General features: G+C 53.3%; 7 protein-coding genes and 1 non-coding gene across 8 annotated transcripts; 4 read left to right on the top strand and 4 right to left on the bottom strand.

Moving 5' to 3' along the window:
- Positions 1 to 323: 323 nt before the first annotated feature.
- Positions 324 to 1,593, top strand: BO94DRAFT_615719 (uncharacterized protein; the record flags this gene model as incomplete). Its single annotated transcript, XM_025616767.1, has 2 exons — positions 324 to 1,208; positions 1,261 to 1,593. 2 exons carry the CDS (start codon positions 324 to 326, stop codon positions 1,591 to 1,593), a joined length of 1,218 nt encoding a protein of 405 aa, XP_025469779.1.
- Positions 1,594 to 2,540: 947 nt separating this feature from the next.
- On the top strand, positions 2,541 to 4,902 carry BO94DRAFT_622225 (uncharacterized protein; the record flags this gene model as incomplete). The annotated part of the gene is made up of 4 exons (XM_025617056.1): positions 2,541 to 2,903; positions 2,979 to 3,939; positions 4,012 to 4,742; positions 4,882 to 4,902. 4 exons carry the CDS (start codon positions 2,541 to 2,543, stop codon positions 4,882 to 4,884), a joined length of 2,058 nt encoding a protein of 685 aa, XP_025469778.1. The 3' UTR covers positions 4,885 to 4,902.
- A 77-nt stretch (positions 4,903 to 4,979) lies between these two features.
- BO94DRAFT_622224 (FAD-binding oxidoreductase) lies at positions 4,980 to 7,416 on the bottom strand. The gene is made up of 7 exons (XM_025617055.1): positions 6,832 to 7,416; positions 5,955 to 6,781; positions 5,675 to 5,904; positions 5,427 to 5,608; positions 5,350 to 5,379; positions 5,223 to 5,296; positions 4,980 to 5,165 (listed from the first exon to the last, which is right to left on the bottom strand). The coding sequence occupies exons 1-7, from the start codon at positions 7,111 to 7,113 to the stop codon at positions 5,111 to 5,113; spliced, it is 1,680 nt and encodes a 559-aa protein (XP_025469777.1). The 5' UTR covers positions 7,114 to 7,416; the 3' UTR covers positions 4,980 to 5,110.
- A 2,380-nt stretch (positions 7,417 to 9,796) lies between these two features.
- Positions 9,797 to 10,779, top strand: BO94DRAFT_358396 (uncharacterized protein). The gene is made up of 2 exons (XM_025607155.1): positions 9,797 to 10,563; positions 10,616 to 10,779. The coding sequence occupies exon 1, from the start codon at positions 9,882 to 9,884 to the stop codon at positions 10,410 to 10,412; it is 531 nt and encodes a 176-aa protein (XP_025469776.1). The 5' UTR covers positions 9,797 to 9,881; the 3' UTR covers positions 10,413 to 10,563; positions 10,616 to 10,779.
- BO94DRAFT_583256 (uncharacterized protein) lies at positions 10,636 to 12,525 on the top strand (the record flags this gene model as incomplete). Its single annotated transcript, XM_025615547.1, has 1 exon — positions 10,636 to 12,525. The coding sequence occupies one exon, from the start codon at positions 10,636 to 10,638 to the stop codon at positions 12,523 to 12,525; it is 1,890 nt and encodes a 629-aa protein (XP_025469775.1).
- A 676-nt stretch (positions 12,526 to 13,201) lies between these two features.
- BO94DRAFT_t99 lies at positions 13,202 to 13,273 on the bottom strand. The gene has a single exon. It is a non-coding gene; the product is annotated as a tRNA-Arg (tRNA).
- A 278-nt stretch (positions 13,274 to 13,551) lies between these two features.
- BO94DRAFT_532828 (HET domain-containing protein) lies at positions 13,552 to 15,326 on the bottom strand. Its single transcript, XM_025611202.1, has one exon. The coding sequence runs from the start codon at positions 15,295 to 15,297 to the stop codon at positions 13,777 to 13,779; it is 1,521 nt and encodes a 506-aa protein (XP_025469774.1). The 5' UTR covers positions 15,298 to 15,326; the 3' UTR covers positions 13,552 to 13,776.
- A 1,144-nt stretch (positions 15,327 to 16,470) lies between these two features.
- On the bottom strand, positions 16,471 to 17,167 carry BO94DRAFT_554596 (uncharacterized protein; the record flags this gene model as incomplete). The annotated part of the gene is made up of 3 exons (XM_025613729.1): positions 16,471 to 16,801; positions 16,858 to 16,958; positions 17,042 to 17,167. 3 exons carry the CDS (start codon positions 17,165 to 17,167, stop codon positions 16,471 to 16,473), a joined length of 558 nt encoding a protein of 185 aa, XP_025469773.1.
- Between the last annotated feature and the right edge of the window lie 407 nt (positions 17,168 to 17,574).

Genomic DNA, 17,574 nt, shown 5'->3' with positions numbered 1-17,574 from the left:
ATAAAATGACTTCCAAATGACCTCATCGGGTAATGTCAACATTGCCAAGATGCGTGAACTATACACACAGAATGACGTCTGGATCAAAGGTACAGTCATAGTTCTGCCTTAAGTTGATAAGCTAACTGCAACATGGAGCTGGCATTTAGAACCACCTGCTGACACGGCAGCAATTGATTTGACTAGTCACAGACATCCAGTAGGAGCAGATGAACAGTTACAGGACACATCCCGGATTTGTAGTCAGAATGGCACTCTTGTTATTTAAAGACACAATACCGCATCGATCCTCAACAGTCAGTCATCAACTGCATTCACCCAAGATGGACGAACTTCGAGAACTGGCGTTGCAAGCCTTCCAGCAACGAACCTTCAGTCCAGTCAAAGGCATCGTAGGCTACCACTTCCTCCAGTTATCAGCAGACGGACACGACTACATCCTCTACGAATCCCTCATCAGCGAAGATGACCTCCCCAACATCCTCAAACATGCCAACAACATCCATCCATCCATCACCTTCTTCCAAATCCGCACGGACAGAGCCCAATCCATTCAAATCACCCGGGCAGGCTTCCTTCACCTCGCCACCCTCATGGGTTTAGATCCCCAGGTTCTGTACCTCATCGCCCATGATTATGACGGCTACCACCACCTCGGCGAGGCCGACAACACCGCCACTGACTTCCTGGGCACATCCCGCTTCAGCTTGATCTGGAACCGTCGTCCACAATCCCAATCTACCGTTGCCCTCGTCCTAGTCCGCCGAGACAGCCCATTCCCCGAGTTACTCCACCTGGCAAATACATACCGCAACCACCTCGCAAACCCACATATACTTCCCTTCCTGGCCATCGTCTACATTGTCCGAGTCTTTGACCGCTCAGTGGCCCAAGATCTCGAGAAAATCCACTACGTCGAGGCCCGCACTGGATACGGACCCAACAACCCCGTCTCACCGAGCACACGCTTCAACATCCACGACATATCCAACTGGTTGAAGGAGATCGGGGCCTTGCAGGCATATTTCGCCAACAAGCACCGACAGCTCGATATTGTCCGACAAATCATCCCATCGATCGCCCAAGGGAACATACAAAACCATCAAGACCCATTGTGTATGGCACTCCCCACTATCGAAGACATCGCCCGGACTCTGAATGGCTACATCACGTATCTGGAAGAGAGGAGTAAAACCCTGGTCTCAATTGTGAGGATCCATCCCACCAACCCACTACATCCCACTAACACAACATACGTAGCTCTTCGCTCTTCTAACCCACGAAGACGCCGCAGCGAGCGCCGATCTAGCCGAAGCATCTAAACGGGACAGCTCAGCCATGAAAGCAATCACGATCCTTACGATGGCGTTTCTTCCAGCCACCTTCTTTGCCACCTTGTTCGCGTTGCCGACGTTGCAGTGGAACCAGGATCGTATCATTCAACGTCGGTTCTGGGTGTACTGGGCGTTTACCATCCCGGCTACGGCCATGGTATTTGGCTTATGGGGAGGGATGCTGAAGACGAGGCGGGTTTGGAGGTGGTTGGGGCAGCGGTGGGCTCAACACCAGACGCGGGATGAGAAGCGGGTTTGATTGAGTATGGGGGGCGAAAGTCATGTCGTTTGATTTGATTTGGTCTGTTTTAATCCAAGTTGTAAAGTATTGACCCAATGGAGTTTGCTTGTGCGATATTGGCTTCTCGGCGTTGGACAGGCTATAATAAGGGTGTTGCCTAGTTGAGAACATGATCTACTGTAGGACTGTATATCTCATAGCCTCATCAAGCACGGCACGTCAGCCTGCCAGGGCATGAATGAGGGAATGCATGACCTGCAGGAACAGAGGTTGTGTGACTGCAGCGGCTAAATACGAGAAGAAGCAGGTCCACGAGCCCTATGTTAGCCTATCTGGTGGTGAAGAGAGCCATGGTGGCCTGGGGATCGAGGTGTCGAGGGAGCGAGATCAGCCGACCGCCTTTCCGATAAGCCAATCCTCTTGTCTCATCGGCCAATCAAACCGCGGGATCGCCGCTGCGGCTCCACTGCATCATCACTGCAATCTACCAGGCGCTGATCTTATTGGGCAGCCTGATCGGGGAGAAATAAAACCAATTCAATACTGATTAACATGAACAGCCTGAAGGGGTTTGTCTTCTCTTCTTTCTTCTTATGAGATTATCATTATCTGTAATGCCCAGGGTATTCTGGCATCATCATCGATGGGCCCCAAGTGCCTCATCGGCCAATGGGGGCTAGAAGCAGACGGAATCAATTTCCCTGAGACTGAAGGGAAGCCCCGCCTCAGGGTCCGGCGCAGGGCGCAGCGCCCTGCCGCGTGGGGGCCACCCTGGCTTTAAAGCTAATGGTTTTAGCTGCAGAGCTACGCCGATGCGGGTCAATGTCGACCAATCCGATTCCCCTGCCAATTTATCTGGCATGTAGCTTCTGGATGGGGAATAGCAGGGGTCCTCTGCACCGCTCAGCCTCATTCTCCCACAAAATGTCGTCAATACACACTCCCCTTGTCTTTGCTCTCCAAAGATGGGCTCCCAGGAAAACGTCGAGACGGGCTGCACGCCCATTATCTCAAGGGACAATTCAGCAAACGAGCAAGGGCGGCACGTCCCGGCGACCCAGATCCGCCGTTCCCCATATGTCGTGCTGCTAGTGCTCTTTTATGCGGCTCTTGTTCTGTTCGCCTGGATCGTGACCTGCCGACTCAGCTATCGTCCCATCACTGCAAACCATTACGGGGCCTGGATCTGGGAGGATTCCAACAATGGCTGGGGGTGGACCAACACCGATTATGTCGTGGAAGCCTATCGCCGCAACGAGCGATGGTATAGGGCAGCCCGAGTGGTCCAATCCATTGCCAGTGTGTTGACCATCCCGTTGACATCTGCAGTGTGTTCCAGCGCCGTAGTCATCTACCTTCAACACCGCGCCGATGCGCGTACCCCCAATTTCACGCTGCGCTAGATGATGGTGCTGGCGGACAAGGGCTGGACCGATGTCGGAACTTATTTCCGGCTGGCAAGTCGCCACGGCTCTCGTTACATCAGCTCCTTTTTGGTGTGGGCTGTGTTGCTGCATATCATCGGGGGCATTATCTCTCCCCTCCAGCAGATCTTCCTCTCCACTGTGACCATCAAAACTCCGACCTATCCCATGGAGGTCGGTTATCTACTAGACATCCCCGACAAGTTCCAGGAATCAGCAATCGAGTCATCGGGTGAAGATGCTACTGTGGCCATGGCGCGAGCATACCTCGCCTCTACATCCGGTAATGACTTTCCCTCGCAGCTGTGGGCGAAAAGTGTCAACTGCACCCCCACGGAGGAGGTGAGCTTTGAGAAAGCCGAGTTATGCTCCATCGGCGGTACCAGCTGGGGCAACCTGTCCATACTAGCGGACCCCTTTCTTGCTCAGCTCCCCAAGGACTACAACACGGGACTGGTGCAACAGTTCATGCCGCGCTTCAACTCCACAGCTCAGTACACAAATATCTCTGCTGCCGATTTTCCCACCAATTGCGACACGACTGCAGGAGCCCTGTCCATTCGACAGAGTAACACGCCCATCAACGTAACAGATGAGGTCCTGTCATGGGCTGTGCACGCATGCATGCCCGCCGATCTGCGTGTCTCGCCAAGGACCAACACAAGGGCCCGTCAGAACTTTACCGAAGAGCTCTATCTCAATGTCTCCCTGTCCGAGGCTCTGCGGTCGGAGATCGAGGACGGGGATACCTTCATGCCCGTGTCCCAGTATTTCCGCATCACGGTAGATACCACAGCCGGATACTTCGAGCTACCAAATTACATGAGCGGGCAAACAGCCGGGCCCCTTCTGCAGGACGATCCTAGTTCTGAGTGTGGCAATTCCTGTGAAGCTCAGGGCTCCGCCTCGACCTCCTATGACATTGCGTACGACTTCCCCTGTTTCTCCCCTTCCACCCCCCACTAACCCACCATCCACCCTAAACAACAAAGTATATTAACAAGCCCCCCAGCCGACCCATTCCCCACCAAGCGCCACACCAAATACACCAAGCCCTCGATCGAACCCCTCGAACTCATCCGCAACAAAGGCCCTCTCCTCACCACCGCATTAGCCCTCTTCGGCCCTAACTCCTGGCTCGACCTCGTAAACCGCTACTCCGACCTCTACGAACACCACAACCTCACCAACTCCACCATCTGCATCGACACCGCCCCCCTCAGCCGAATCCTCAACCTCAACACCCTCACCACCACCAACCCCTCCAGCTCCCTCTTCCAAATAAACCCCATAAACACCTGCATAAACCCCACCTCACCCAACCCCACCCAAAACCAACCCGAAGGCCTCACCAACACCCTCCTCGCCAGCTCCTGGCTCTACAATTTCCTCACCCCCACTGCATCCAACGACCCCACCCACATCTATACCCTCAGAAACGACACCACCTCCACCACCGGAACCGCCTACCTATCCAACGCCTTCACCATCGCCGCCTACCTATCCCACATGGCGTGGATCTCCGAAGGAAACTCCATCTCCAATACCCTCACCGTGGCGTTCGATATGGGTGCTGATTCGCAGAAGCCGGCGACTTCGCGGACAGGGATGGTTCTGGTGAGTGTGTTGATTGGGGTGGATTTGGTGGGGTTGGTGGGGACGGCGGCGTATGCGAGTTGGTTTCCGAGGTGGACGGGGGCGTTGGATGCGTTTAGTTTGTTGAGGATGGGGGGTAAGCTTGGGAGGTGGTTGATGAGGGGGAGGTGGGGGTTTTGGATGAGTTGCCGGGGTGGGTTGGTGGTGATTGTTATGGGAAGGGGGGGGATGGGGTTGAGAGGATTGTTTTGGGGGGTATGGGGGGGTTGAGGAAGGGGGTCATGTATGAGGCTTATGATGGGATGGCGTTGAGGAAGAGGAATTGGGTGAGGAAGAGGAGATGGGGTGGTCGTCGGTTATGGCGATGATTAAGATGATTATAATTCCTGTTCTGGGTACCCACCCGGTTTCATTCCAGATGCTAGATCTATGAACATCTGAGTCACTAGAATACTTCCATGATGTCAAAATGAAGCCACCGTTGAGACATACACCATCCCATCCAATTTCAACGATCATGTTCTACCCTGATAATACTCATCAAAGACCTTTCCCGGGTTCATCAACCAACTAGACCACAGTTAGCAATCACCTCCACGTCAATATTTAGAAGAATAGAAAGCATACTATGGATCCACACTCCTCTTCACCCCCCTCATAAACTCCATCGTGGATGTACCCAGCTCCTCTTCCAGATACGCCTACTCCACATTAGCACAAACACTAATACCCCACAAGATCAACATCTACTAACCTTCTTCCCAATCCCAATGCCATGTTCGCCCTGATTTATCGTTAGATCATGCCAATATGAATGATGGTGGTACTTGCCGAAACCGTCCCCTCCATCTCCAACGCCCTCTTCATCATCCGCGACACGCACGCCTTGACGGCTTGGTACTCTTCCGGCTTTTGTGGGTTATACATGACTGCTTGGTGGAAGTTGCCGTCTCCGACATGGCCGAGGACGGTGGAAAAGAGGCCGAGATTGCTGGATTCGGTTTTGGAGAGTTCTGCGTGTATTCTGTCAGTATCGAGGAGTATCTAGGGTTGAGTGGTAGGAAGTGGGGTGGACTTACCGACTATTTCGGCCAGTCGGGAGATAGGGACCGCTACGTCCGTAGACCAAATCTCGGTTCCTTCCGGTCTGACAGCTAGAATGGCCCAGAGGGATTGTTTCCTCGCAGCCCAGAGATTGTCGCCTTCTTCGCGGGAGTTGGCGAAGACGAGCTCGTTACTTTTGTTCTTGCTTAGGATAGTGCGCGTGCGGTGGATGCTGTCGGTGATTCCGGTGCGGGTGCCGGTGAATCTGGGGAGTTAGTTTATCAATTTATTACTGGGGTTGAGATGAGATGGTACTTGAGGAAGAGGGTCGGTGCCTCGGACCAGAATCTCCCGCCAGCACCGCCATTTTGGTTGATGATTTTCATCTGGACGTCGTCCATGAATTCCAACGCTGCGAGGGGGACTCCGTCCCGGATGAGTTTCGATGCTGCGGCTGTGGCGTCGCCCACTGTAGGGAAGGTGGCGATTCCAACACTGCTTTCTTCGGGAATAATGGCGAGTTTGAGTGTCGCTTCGGTAATGATTCCCAATGTGCCCTCGGATCCGGTGAACAGGGCATTGAGGTTATACCCGGCGGAGGACTTGCGAGGTCGGCGTTTCGTCTTAAGGATCGTCCCGTCTGCTAGCACGACTGTCAGGTTGACAACCCAGTCTTTCATCGTGCCGTATCGCATTGCGTTTGTGCCGCTGCAGTTTGTCGCTACCATGCCGCCGACGTATGCCGTTGGACTGGGGTCCATGGGGAGGAAGAGGCCAGTGGACTTGATCTGCTCATTTAGATCCGTCCATCGCACGCCTGCTTGCACTGTCACGTTCATGTCCTGCTCGTACAGCTCGATGACCTGGTTCATCCGCGATAGATCAATACAGACGCCTGAGTGCGGAGCGGCGAAGTTGCCCTCGACGCTGGAGCCAGCCCCAAACGGCACCATGGGTACCTTGTACTTGGTGCATATCTTTGCGATCTGGGAGACTTCCTCTGTTGAAGCTGGACTGAAAACCGCGACCGGTCGCGCGGTGGTGTTGGACGTCGACCATTCCGAGTATCCGTGCGCTTCAATATCGTCAGAATCCACGCTTACATTCTCATCTCCGATGACTTGCTTGATCTCCTCGACAGCCTATATTCATGGTTAGTGCGCGTGTAACACTTTTGCAAAATGGAACGTACCCTGAGCATAGTCGGCCCATCCGCATACTTGGCCCCAGCAGAAACCTGCTGAGTATCAGTCTTGGCGCGCCAAGCCTCGGACGCAAGGAGGGTCACGGCCGCGGTAGCGACAATCGAGCCCAGGATGGGCAACGTGGCAGACTTGCGAGGTGCATTTCCAGCCTGGGTAGAAAAATTCGAGTGTCTCCCTCTGCTGCTGAATGGGGGCCGTTGCACCCGGCGAGCATTTAATGAGGATCGCCGTGCGCAGGCGCGCAGGGAGGTTGTTTGCCAGGCTCTCATGGCTGGGAAACGAGGTCTGATAAATGGGATGTCAAATCTCGGTTGTTGAGGATCGTCGAGAAACGATGGGCGCGGTCCGTGGTTGCCTCAATCGGATCCGTGGTCGGTGGAGATTATCAGGATTTTCAGGGTCGATGGGTCATGGTTGGAGATCGGAGTCTTCTAGAAGAATTTAGATTGTTCGATTGGGGATCGACGGGTGTCATGGGGCTTGGGTTATGGGGGATAGATAGAGGGGATAATAGTGGTTGGTTAGGCTGGATCGAATGAACAGGGAGTTGAGGAAGTTGGGAGGAATTGAGGTTGTTGGGATCTGCCTGCCAATTGCCCAATTCGGATGCGGCTGGAAAACGCGGGGAATGGAGTGTCACGTGAGTATGTGCCGAAGGGGCAGTCATGTGACTAAAGGTGCAGAACCTGCCAGCCAATGGGAGCAGCCCTCGGAAAACCATTTGTGCCTTAGGCATACATCTATTGGTCTGTTCAGGTCACTCTATGGACATGTTGCGATCTATAAGGAAGCTTGTGAATTAGAACTCATACCCGCCTTGCATGTAGTTTATTGTATATGCTTAAGGCAAAAGGTAAATGAGAATGGGACACATGGTTGTGTAGCCTGGCGCAGCTCCCAACCCGGCTTACTTGTCAACATGTTGGAAATATATATTGTGGGAATGCAGTGCTACATTCAACAGAAAATGGCAGAGATACACAATGAAACACCATGCAGATGCCTGATTATGCAAATCTTATCACATCCTATTTATCTGGAGCGTTTGAAGACTTGATTTACTCAAGAAGTGCATGGCAGCCTACCAGCATTTCATGATGTCTATTCTTTGGCTCTCATCGTATACCGAACTACACCATACCCTGTACTCGTTCTGAGTATTGCTATACATTTATTTTCAAGGCAAAATGCCCACTAGTATATAGACACCTCATTGTTCTGTACTCAGTACAAATTTTCATGTTCATGGACAATGCAATCATCATTGTGTCTACACATAGCCATGCTCCAGTGACTCTTCAGTTCACAGTTTACCAGCAGCTCTCAATAGTAGAGTTCGGAATTACCGAGCTCGCAGCTGGTTCTTACAGAAGGTCTGGACTCGGGCCTCCCCTGATGGTCTATAAATCAGGCTGAGACTAGTTTAAGCCACATCCAACCCAGACCACAGTAGTTCCTATCTCCGTGAACAGATCAGGTTCGCCACCTCGGAATTCAGAACTCCTCTTACGTGATCGATTGGAGACTGGCAATCGAATAATCCCTCTCCCATTCCAAGAGGCAACTCGTTATCTGTAGCAAATGGCACGGAATATCGCGCACTCTCCCCATTTCCGAGCACCATTATTCAGTTGTGATGTTGATATCTGAGCAAGTTAGCTAATCGGAGGCTCATCTCCGATACCAAAGGATCTTGCGCTGATCGGTGCGTTTCTCCTGCACCAAAATAAACTCAGACAGGCTTTCCCGCGGGGACCAGCAGTTGGTCGATCGGGTAGTCTAGACTGCCGAACCATCTTTTTGCTTCTTCCGTATTCCGAACCCGAGCAACTGCACTCTATCCGATTGTAGAAATAAACCCGACCGCGGAAGAATCTTGCAAGCGGTAGAATGCTTGGTAAGTCAGATTATTGTCCGCCGGAGCAGTCAAAGCACCCTTTCCGGTGTGGGCAGACCAACTGGAGATGGGTGCGGTCTGTTCTCCCTCCTGGCCCCGGTTCATGCCTATTCTTAGCAAAGAAAGCCATCATTGGCTGGGTTGCCCTCGAAGAATAGCCTAAAGATACTCGATACGATGCCACCACCCTGGCAGACGGCCGATACGGAGAGATTGATGCTATTTTCATCCTCGGTGGATTATATTTCCCGCGTTTTCCCCGTCTTATGAAACGTTCAAACCGCACAGGGTTGCTGTGTGGTGGACTCATGTGTATCACGATCGAGGGGCAGCGAGCGAGTTCGAGGGTCGGGGATAGAAAAAGGAAAAAGGCCAGCCGTGTCGGCACCACCTTCCGAGTCTGCTGCACTATTCCCCTAAGATGTTTATTATTGCGTGCTAAGCTTCCGAGTGGATCCATAGGAGTTGGACTATCGTGTGCGACCCTCTTTTCAGAATGAAGTGATTGGATTCGGGGATTTAGGCTGCTTCAGCGGTCGCGGGTTCGCTGGTCTGGCGACGGACACCATTTCCGCTTGGAGTTAGCCAGAAGAAAGGAGAAGAACTCCCCAAAGTTGGGAAGTTGAGGTCGAGCATGAACGGTGGGGTTTCAGGGTGAGACGCGCCAAAATAGGGTTTGCCGCGAAACAACGGCCCCTCATTGGTCGGCCTATTCTTAGCTCAGGGATGACAGCTTTTCAGTTCCCCAGAGTGCAGAAGTTGGTCAGTAAATGCTGTGTAGCATTCAAGAAATCCTGGGGATCATAGTACTAGATGTGAATTGAATCAGAGTAAATGAGTAATCGGAATGGTCGTCGTGCCTGCCGATCAGGCGAAGAAGCCTAAACGGGGGCAGGTCCGAAGATCATCCGCAACAGCCGGAAGAACCAGCAGATCCCCCCATCTTCGGGCACATTCCAAACATGGGCTGCAGATCGCTAGTGCAGGGGTCGCGATCGTGATACACTCCACTATACTAGCCCGTCCCGGGTTTGCAGCAGAGGCAATTATGTTTATCCGGTTGGATCGAGCACCCGAATCGGTGTCACTCAGCTTCCTGGCCCCCTTTATGGGATGGATTGACGTATCACTGTGAAGGGCATGTCACTCACGATTCGATATCCTCAATTCCATCCCAGTAACACTCGCACCATTTGCCAAACTGTGCAGTCCTCAACCAACAGCATTAACACCCCGATCCTCATCCGTCATCCCGATGACTGGGCCTCTAGCGCGTTTCGATGCAGCGACACCGGCCGGTTGACGAGCGACCTTCCCTTCCCAAATCGGAGCTTTGATCCCCGGTTTGGAGCCGACCTGTTCCCCTTTGGACCAGTGCACCTGGTCCAGTCCCAGTTTGGTCGGCCGGCTCCACTGCAGCCCGTCCGTGCACGTCTGAAAAGCCGGGTGAGGGTTCATTCCACGGTTCACCATCGTGCTTGGCAGGCCCCGAACCAGTCCCTGGACGCTTTTCTTAGAACTTCTACACTGACAGAGCAACCAACTATCAAACATCCGCGGTTTCATGCCCCCCTATCCACGGGGAGACAGCCATGGCTCTCCTCCAAGATGCGGGAAAGGAGACCATGGCAAAAGGCATATATAGCCTCTGTCACCACCACATCAAGTTGACTTTCTCTCCATCCCATCCTCATCCCATCCACCTCTCTTTCTCCGTTCTTGTTTCCTTTACAGATCGCCTGTGGCGTATCGCTCTCTCTGTTTTTCTTGCTTCTCCGATAATTTTTGTTCTCTCGTTCTTATCGATTCCCGTTTCTTGAAGGTAACCACCACCACCGATTGTTTCTCTTAAGCACAGTCCTAACATAATCCAGAAACCGAAACCGCATTCAAAATGGTCCGCTTCTACAAAGTTTCCGCCGCGACCCTTATGACGGCCGCCACCGTCTCCGCCATTCCCATCCCATGCCTTCTTCCCTTCCTCAGCGGCGCTGGTAGCCTCTTCGGAAACTCCGGCTTGGGTGCCAGTCTCGGTCTCGGTGGCAGTGCCAGCGGCAGCGGCAGCGCGGACTTGGGTGCAAGCCTTGGTGGTAGCGGCAGCGGTAGTGGAAGTGCTGGTGCTGATCTCGGTGCTGACCTCGGCGCCGGTCTGAGTGGCAGCGCCGGTCTGGGTGCCGGTCTGGGTGCCAGTGCCACTGGCGCTGCAGGTGCAGGTGCTTCCGGTGGTGCTGGTCTGGGCGCTGGTCTGGGTGCTGACCTGGGTGCTGACCTGGGTGGCAGCGCCGGCCTTGGTGCTGATTTGGGAGGAAGTGCTACTGGATCCGCTGGTGCTGGTGCCTCGGGTGCCGCCGGTCTGGGTGGATCTGCCGGTCTGGGTGCCAACCTCGGTGGATCGGCTGGTCTCGGTGCCGGTCTGGGAGGTACTGCCACTGGCGCCGCTGGCGCTGGTGCTTCCGGCGGTGCTGGCCTGGGTGCTGATCTCGGCGGTTCCGCCGGTCTTGGTGCCTCTGCTGGCCTCGGCGCTGGTCTGGGTGCCAGTGCTACTGGTGCTGCTGGTGCCGGTGCCTCTGGTGGTGCCGGTCTGGGTGCTAACCTTGGTGGATCGGCCAGCCTGGGTGGATCTGCTGGTCTGGGTGCTGGGCTTGGAGGAAGTGCTACCGGTGCTGCCGGTGCTGGCGCCTCTGGCGGTGCTGGTCTCGGTGCTGATGTTGGTGGATCTGCTGGTCTCGGTGGCTCCGCTGGCCTCGGTGCTGGTCTCGGTGGCAGCGCTACTGGTGCTGCTGGTGCCGGTGCCTCCGGTGCCGCTGGTCTTGGAGGAAGTGCTACCGGCTCTCTCGGTGCTGGCGCTTCTGGCGGTGCCGGCCTTGGTGCCGGTGCTGGTCTGGGAGGATCTGCCACTGGTGCTCTCGGTGCCGGTGCCTCGGGTGCTGCCGGCCTTGGTGCTGGAGCTGGTCTTGGAGGAAGTGCTACCGGTTCTCTCGGCGCCGGTGCTTCTGGTGGTGCTGGTCTTGGTGCTGGTGCCGGCCTTGGAGGATCTGCTACCGGCTCTCTCGGTGCTGGTGCCTCCGGCGGTGCTGGTCTCGGTGCCGGTCTTGGAGGATCTGCCACTGGCTCTCTCGGTGCCGGTGCTTCTGGTGCTGCCGGCCTCGGTGGCTCTGGCTCTGCTGGTCTTGGTGGTTCCGCTGGTCTTGGTGGCAGTGCTACCGGTGCTGCTGGCGCTGGTGCTTCCGGCGCTGCTGGTCTCTCTGGCTCTGGCTCCGGTGACGTTTCGGGCTCCGGTGGTGCCTCCGGCGATGTTTCTGGCTCGGGTGACGTCTCTGGCTCCGGCTCCGGCTCCGGCGATGTTTCTGGCAGCGGTGATGTGAGCGGTTCTGGCTCTGGCTCTGACAGCGGATCTAGCGGTACTGACGTCGGTGTTTCCCCTACTACTGCGGACGTTCCTAGCGCCACCACGACTTGGGTCAGTGCCTCCACCAGCGTCTCTCTTGGACCTTACGGCGGCGCCAGCGGCAGCATCACGGCTGAAGGATCCGAGGGCGGCGACGACGACTCCAGCGACGACTCCGGTGCTGATGCCGGTGCAGATGCAGATGCCAGCGCGGATGCGGATGCGAGCGCTGACGCTGATGCGAGCGCCGATGCCAGCGCGGATGCCGATGCCTCTGCCAGCGGTAGCGGAAATGCTAATGCCAACGCTAATGCTGGGGCCTCCATTAGTGGCAGCGGTTCGGCCTCTGCTAGCGCTAATGCGAAGGCTTCGGCATCTCTGAGCTTCTCTGCTTAAGGTGTGTTTTCTTTCCCCTCTCCATTAACTCATCATCATGAATGCATCTTGCTAACAGTTCCCAGCTAGGAGTTTCGGAGTTCACATCATCATCATCACTCGAGTGATACGTCACCTCGAGTGAGTCCCCGGGAATCGACTTGTTTCAAAACGCTTTTGGGATATTTCTTAAGGATGGGATGCGGAAAGTTTCAATGTTGTGTCATTCGTTTATGAGTAATTGTCTAATTTTGGTGTCGTTCTTTGACCACTTAACTGTTGTGTTGAAATCTTGAGATTGAGATTGATATTGATATTGATAAAGAGAGGGAATCCAGGCCAGTCTGTCCATAGTTAATTAAATTCAAGCCTGTTGATAGTTTACTTTCTTTTCCTCTTTGTTTCCTACTTCGCATTGTAGTCAGAAAGAGGTATTGGTTTAGAGTAAGTCAGTGTCTTTAATCCTCACTGCATTTTGCAGTACCTTCTTCAATATCCTAAAGGAAGCACTTTTAGTCATCATAGAGTTGATAGGCTTAGCCATAATCTGGATCTATATTGTGTCTTTGTTTCTTTTATCTGAGAGTAGGGTGCACCAGGGGAAAAGTGTTGTGTTCAACAGAAGAAAAAAAGGGGCCGAGGAAAACTGGACCCACTCATCCTCCCGAAGAAGCACCGAGAAATTGACAAAAAAGAATGACCTACGCAGGACTCGAACCTGCAATCTCTTGATCCGTAGTCAAGCGCCTTACCATTGGGCCAGCAGGCCGATTGTTGAGAAATTGGTATTATATGTGCTTTACAAGGTCAAACTTTGCTGGAAAGAATAAGGGTTTCTGGTGTGGAGTTAGGGATGGTGTGGGTTAGGTATTGGAGGCTGGGATAGTCGGATTTACTTTGTGGGGCTGGGGATTAGTGACATGTTTGTTTTGCGGGGTTAAGAGTTTGAATTGTGTTGGAATGGTTGGTTTCGCTTGTTGCGTTGCGATGTGGTCAAGATATATAAAGGGCAGAGTGTCAGTACTATGATGTACCAGAGAAAGTCCGGTGAGAATTACCATGGTCTCTGACACATCGTTCATATAGGCAGGCGTCAGTATTCAGCAGTCTATCATGTTAGCATTAAACAACGAATAGAAATGACCTGGGTCGTGATGAAATCGGAATCTGCCCGTACATTGGAAAAGGAGTTGACTGTCAGCGGGCCAGCCATGGTAGGGCAGATACAGTACTAGTGACACGATCAACCAAGTAGACCTATCATGTCAATAGCTACTGCAAAAGTACCGTCTTCCATGTAAACCCTCCAACTGATCCCGACAGAAAAGCCGACCGGAAAATCTTTGCCAACCCAACTCTCTCAAACAACTCATCCTCGACGGTCTTGACCGGCCTGATCATAAGCGCATAATAGCAATACCAATCACTCTGGTCCCGTTCATCCGGGATATAGTAATTCCACGTGTCCATTTCCTCCATGGAAAAGTCCCTCGCCGTTGAAATGGCCGCGAACTCAAACAGTCCTCCGACACGGGGTGTCCATTCCTCCTCGCCCAGAACCACAGTTCCGCACCAGTCGCCAACCCGGTTCACAATTCCGAAGCGGCGAAGGCCTGGGCCGAGTTGGGATGAAAAGGTCGCAGTGGATAGGCTTTCCTCTGATAGATGGAAGAACCCTGTGAAGGTGGTAAAGGCTAATTGGGTCTCCTTGGAGGGTGGGAGGCTCGGTGCGTTCATAGGGTTAGGTGCGTCCGTGTTCTCGGGGTCGTAGAAGTCGCCAATGTTTCCATTGACATGGAAGGAGGACCTGCCATAGGGAGAAGGGTTTTCGGAAAGATATCCCTCCCATCTTCCACGATGGGCGAAGTCGGATGATTGTTGCTCGCTGTCCCAAACAAGTTTCCAGCTGCCACGCTCAGCAGAGCGCCACACGACCCAAGTGCGAGTCATCAACCAGGAGTGCAAGTCGAATAGAGCCCCGCTCAATGATGACAGACGCCATTGAACCGCATGCTCGCTTCCACACCATCCCCAGCTGGGGAAGTTGCTAAGATCCTGAAGTCGTGGACCGGCCGCCCTGGGTTCCCACAGCACCGCCCAGTCAAAATACCGTCGGGGAAGACCCCAAAGGAGGTCCGAATTGAGCCCAAGGGCCAAATCCTGCCCAAGACCGTTGAAAGCTAGTAGCCTATCCCCGGAAAACGTCAAGATTCGGCCACTGTAGATTTCAACGCACGACGAATACCGTCGTAACGGGTTCTCATGCATCCCCTTATACGGCGAATGGATGAAGTCCAGCGTCCAGAGCCCACGGTCGAAAGGTAGGGAGATAGATTCGCGCCAGGTCGCCTCTTGGCATTGCCAGATGGTTTCGGTCGGGGTGAAAACAACACACCGACGGGATAATAGTCGCTCCTGCAATGTCCAGCCCCGGGAATCCCAAGTCGTCGCTGCGATTAGGTCTGCTACGGGATGGAGAGCGGTGACTTGGAATTGATTGATAACAGCACGTGTCTGCCCCGGATGGCGTTTGACACCGTCTACTCCTGATATTCCATCGTTGCTGGAGCCAGAGGCAGCACAGACCGTTAGCACGGAGTTGCGGTAGATACTGTCCATTATCCCGATTTCGCGCTCCTTGTCTTCGTCATCATCCTGAATGATGCATAATGCATCTACCCAGATAAAGTTGATCCCGAGTGAGCAAACCACGTGAAAAGCATTCTGGACAGTAAGTGGAATCCCATCAATGACTGGGAAGGGGTTGCTCCTCAGGGCTTCGTAGTTCGCCATTGTGAGTTTAAGAAAGCTCGACATGCCCCAGACATAACTCAGGGTAGCATATTCAACCTTAGATGATGGCGTCGCTACTAGCTTCACATTGTTATTGCTAATGTCGAGTAGCCTCGATGGCCAGAAAGAACTCGAATCTTCGAGGTCGCATTTATGGTGGTGCCTGCAAGCCTGGAACCATTGATCGACAAGTGAAAGGTTTGCCTCTGCGGTGATCCTCTTTCCGCAGCCCACCGTCATAGACGACAACGACGGTTGTTCTTCCATGGCGAGTGGAACTACATAGAAGAAAGGAACCGATCTGCACGAGGTAGACACGCAGAGCCGTCGAGTCACTGGCACGGTCGCCGAGGCCCGGGTATCGAGCTGCCACTCGATTCTGCAGGAAATGCGATACCCGTCTCTGTCATATCCGTCATCTCGGATATCGGTTTTGGGGCCTGCACGAGCGCCATCGTAGATGAGGCGGCAGAATTGGCAATCCCAACGGCGATCGTATATCGAATCGAGAAAGCCAAGGTGGAAGGAATCGAGGCTTAACGGGTCTGCGTCGGACTCAAGGCTAGGGATGGGTGAAGTGGGCTCGAGAACGGTGAATTTCCTAAAGGAGAAGTCGAGGGCTCTGCAGGTATCGCATAGAGATTGTGCTTTGTGATCGAAGTTGTTGGAATGCTGGGACTGGTCGTCGCATGTTGGTACAACCTTGGACTTGGAGAAAATGCGTCTTTTCAGTCGTTGGAGAGGGCCGTTGTTTAATGCGCAAGCCATTTGGATTACTGGTTGCTCAGAGCGAGATTATAGTAGAAGGCAATATAGAGTGAAATGAGTTGTCAGCCGGGCAGCCGTGGTTGATTGTGAATGGTGACTAAGATGCAGTTGACTGTTGCCCAATTTTCCAGCAATGTGGTCGGCGTTAATTCGCTACAGCCGTGCAGATTACATAAACCATCGTTTATAAGATTACTCATTCAGGATGAGATGTAAGATACAATGGCTGAATGTAATTACATCTGCGAATATTGCTCTCTATCAGGCATAGTCAAAGTTATAATACATTGAGGTTGAAACCGACCACACATTAACGATGAAACACTGCTACACTAGACCCCCAACCCCCCATCTCCCAACACTGCTCAAGTCTTCACAAGACTGTCAACAAGCCCTAGTCTGCCCTCACTGAGCGGTACCCACAGCATTGTTCAAAGTCTTGTAATTGACGACATGCTGAGGCAGCTCCGAAGCCTTCTCCTTGCAGTAAGCCTCAAGATCCAACTCGCCGGTTTTACCAAGCATGTGCTTGGGGATACCCATCTGGAGAACGGAGGTATCTCCATCCATGGCGGCAAGGCGGAGCGTCTCATCGGGGGTTTCGTGGCGAGTCGTCTTGAGGTAAGAATCGATCTCCTTGGGTTCAAACCACAGCTTGGTATGGCCGTTGTATTCGGGGATCCAGGCCTTCTTGGCCGCGAGGAACTTGGTCTGATCGGCATAGATGACACAGTGCCTAGTAGGTTATAGGTCAGTAGGGGAATCAGGGGAACGTGCGTTGGGGTTTTGTACCAGTAACTTTCAGGAGCTTTCCACTGTCCAGGACCGGGGGTGAGGTAGACGGCATCGCCTAGCTGAACGCCACCAGCAGTATACCAGACAACCGTGCCGTGCTTGTTTTATGCCTCGGATTTGTGCTAAAGGTTGTGGCGCGTGTCAGTATTGGCGAGTGAAATTGATGGGGAATCGGCGGTACCTTCTGCATGGTGCGGTAGCCGATGATGACTTTCGATCCGCGCTCCTCCAGATCAACTGGAGCGGCAGAGACGTAGTTGGCCAGTGCCAGGGCCACGGCCAGAATATTGGTAGCTGAGAAAAGCATGGTGAAAGGAGAACGGTGTCTGATAAAATAAAGTGACTGTTAAGTAAAAGTAAAGAAAGCACAGGGAGTGATTTTGTTTAAAGAGAGTGTATGTTGGAACGAGAGACTGATTGTTGAACCTGCAAGAGAAGATGGATGCGAGATAGATTGCTCATGCGTCCATTTCCTGCTATTTATGTTGAAAGCGATATGCCTAGAAATTGCCTGAATATGCTGCTTGGTATTCGAAATATGATCCTTCCTGGATACGCCTTGATACCGAATCCATGGGGCCAGGAGTGAGACACGGTGAGCCCGTAGGGCTGCTTTGTTTGGACGAAGCAAATCCGGCCCCAAGCTAGTCTCCTGAAAGGTCTGGTCTAGATTGCCCGGTCGAGGAACATTGTTGGTTCTGAAGCTTCCAGGAT

The sequence above is a fragment of the Aspergillus sclerotioniger genome (assembly GCF_003184525.1).
Source record: "Aspergillus sclerotioniger CBS 115572 chromosome Unknown BO94scaffold_7, whole genome shotgun sequence".
In the NCBI taxonomy this organism is placed as follows: Eukaryota; Fungi; Ascomycota; class Eurotiomycetes; order Eurotiales; family Aspergillaceae; genus Aspergillus; species Aspergillus sclerotioniger.
The sequence above is the reverse complement of the archived record's forward strand: the minus strand, read 5'-3'. Positions and strand labels throughout refer to the sequence as shown.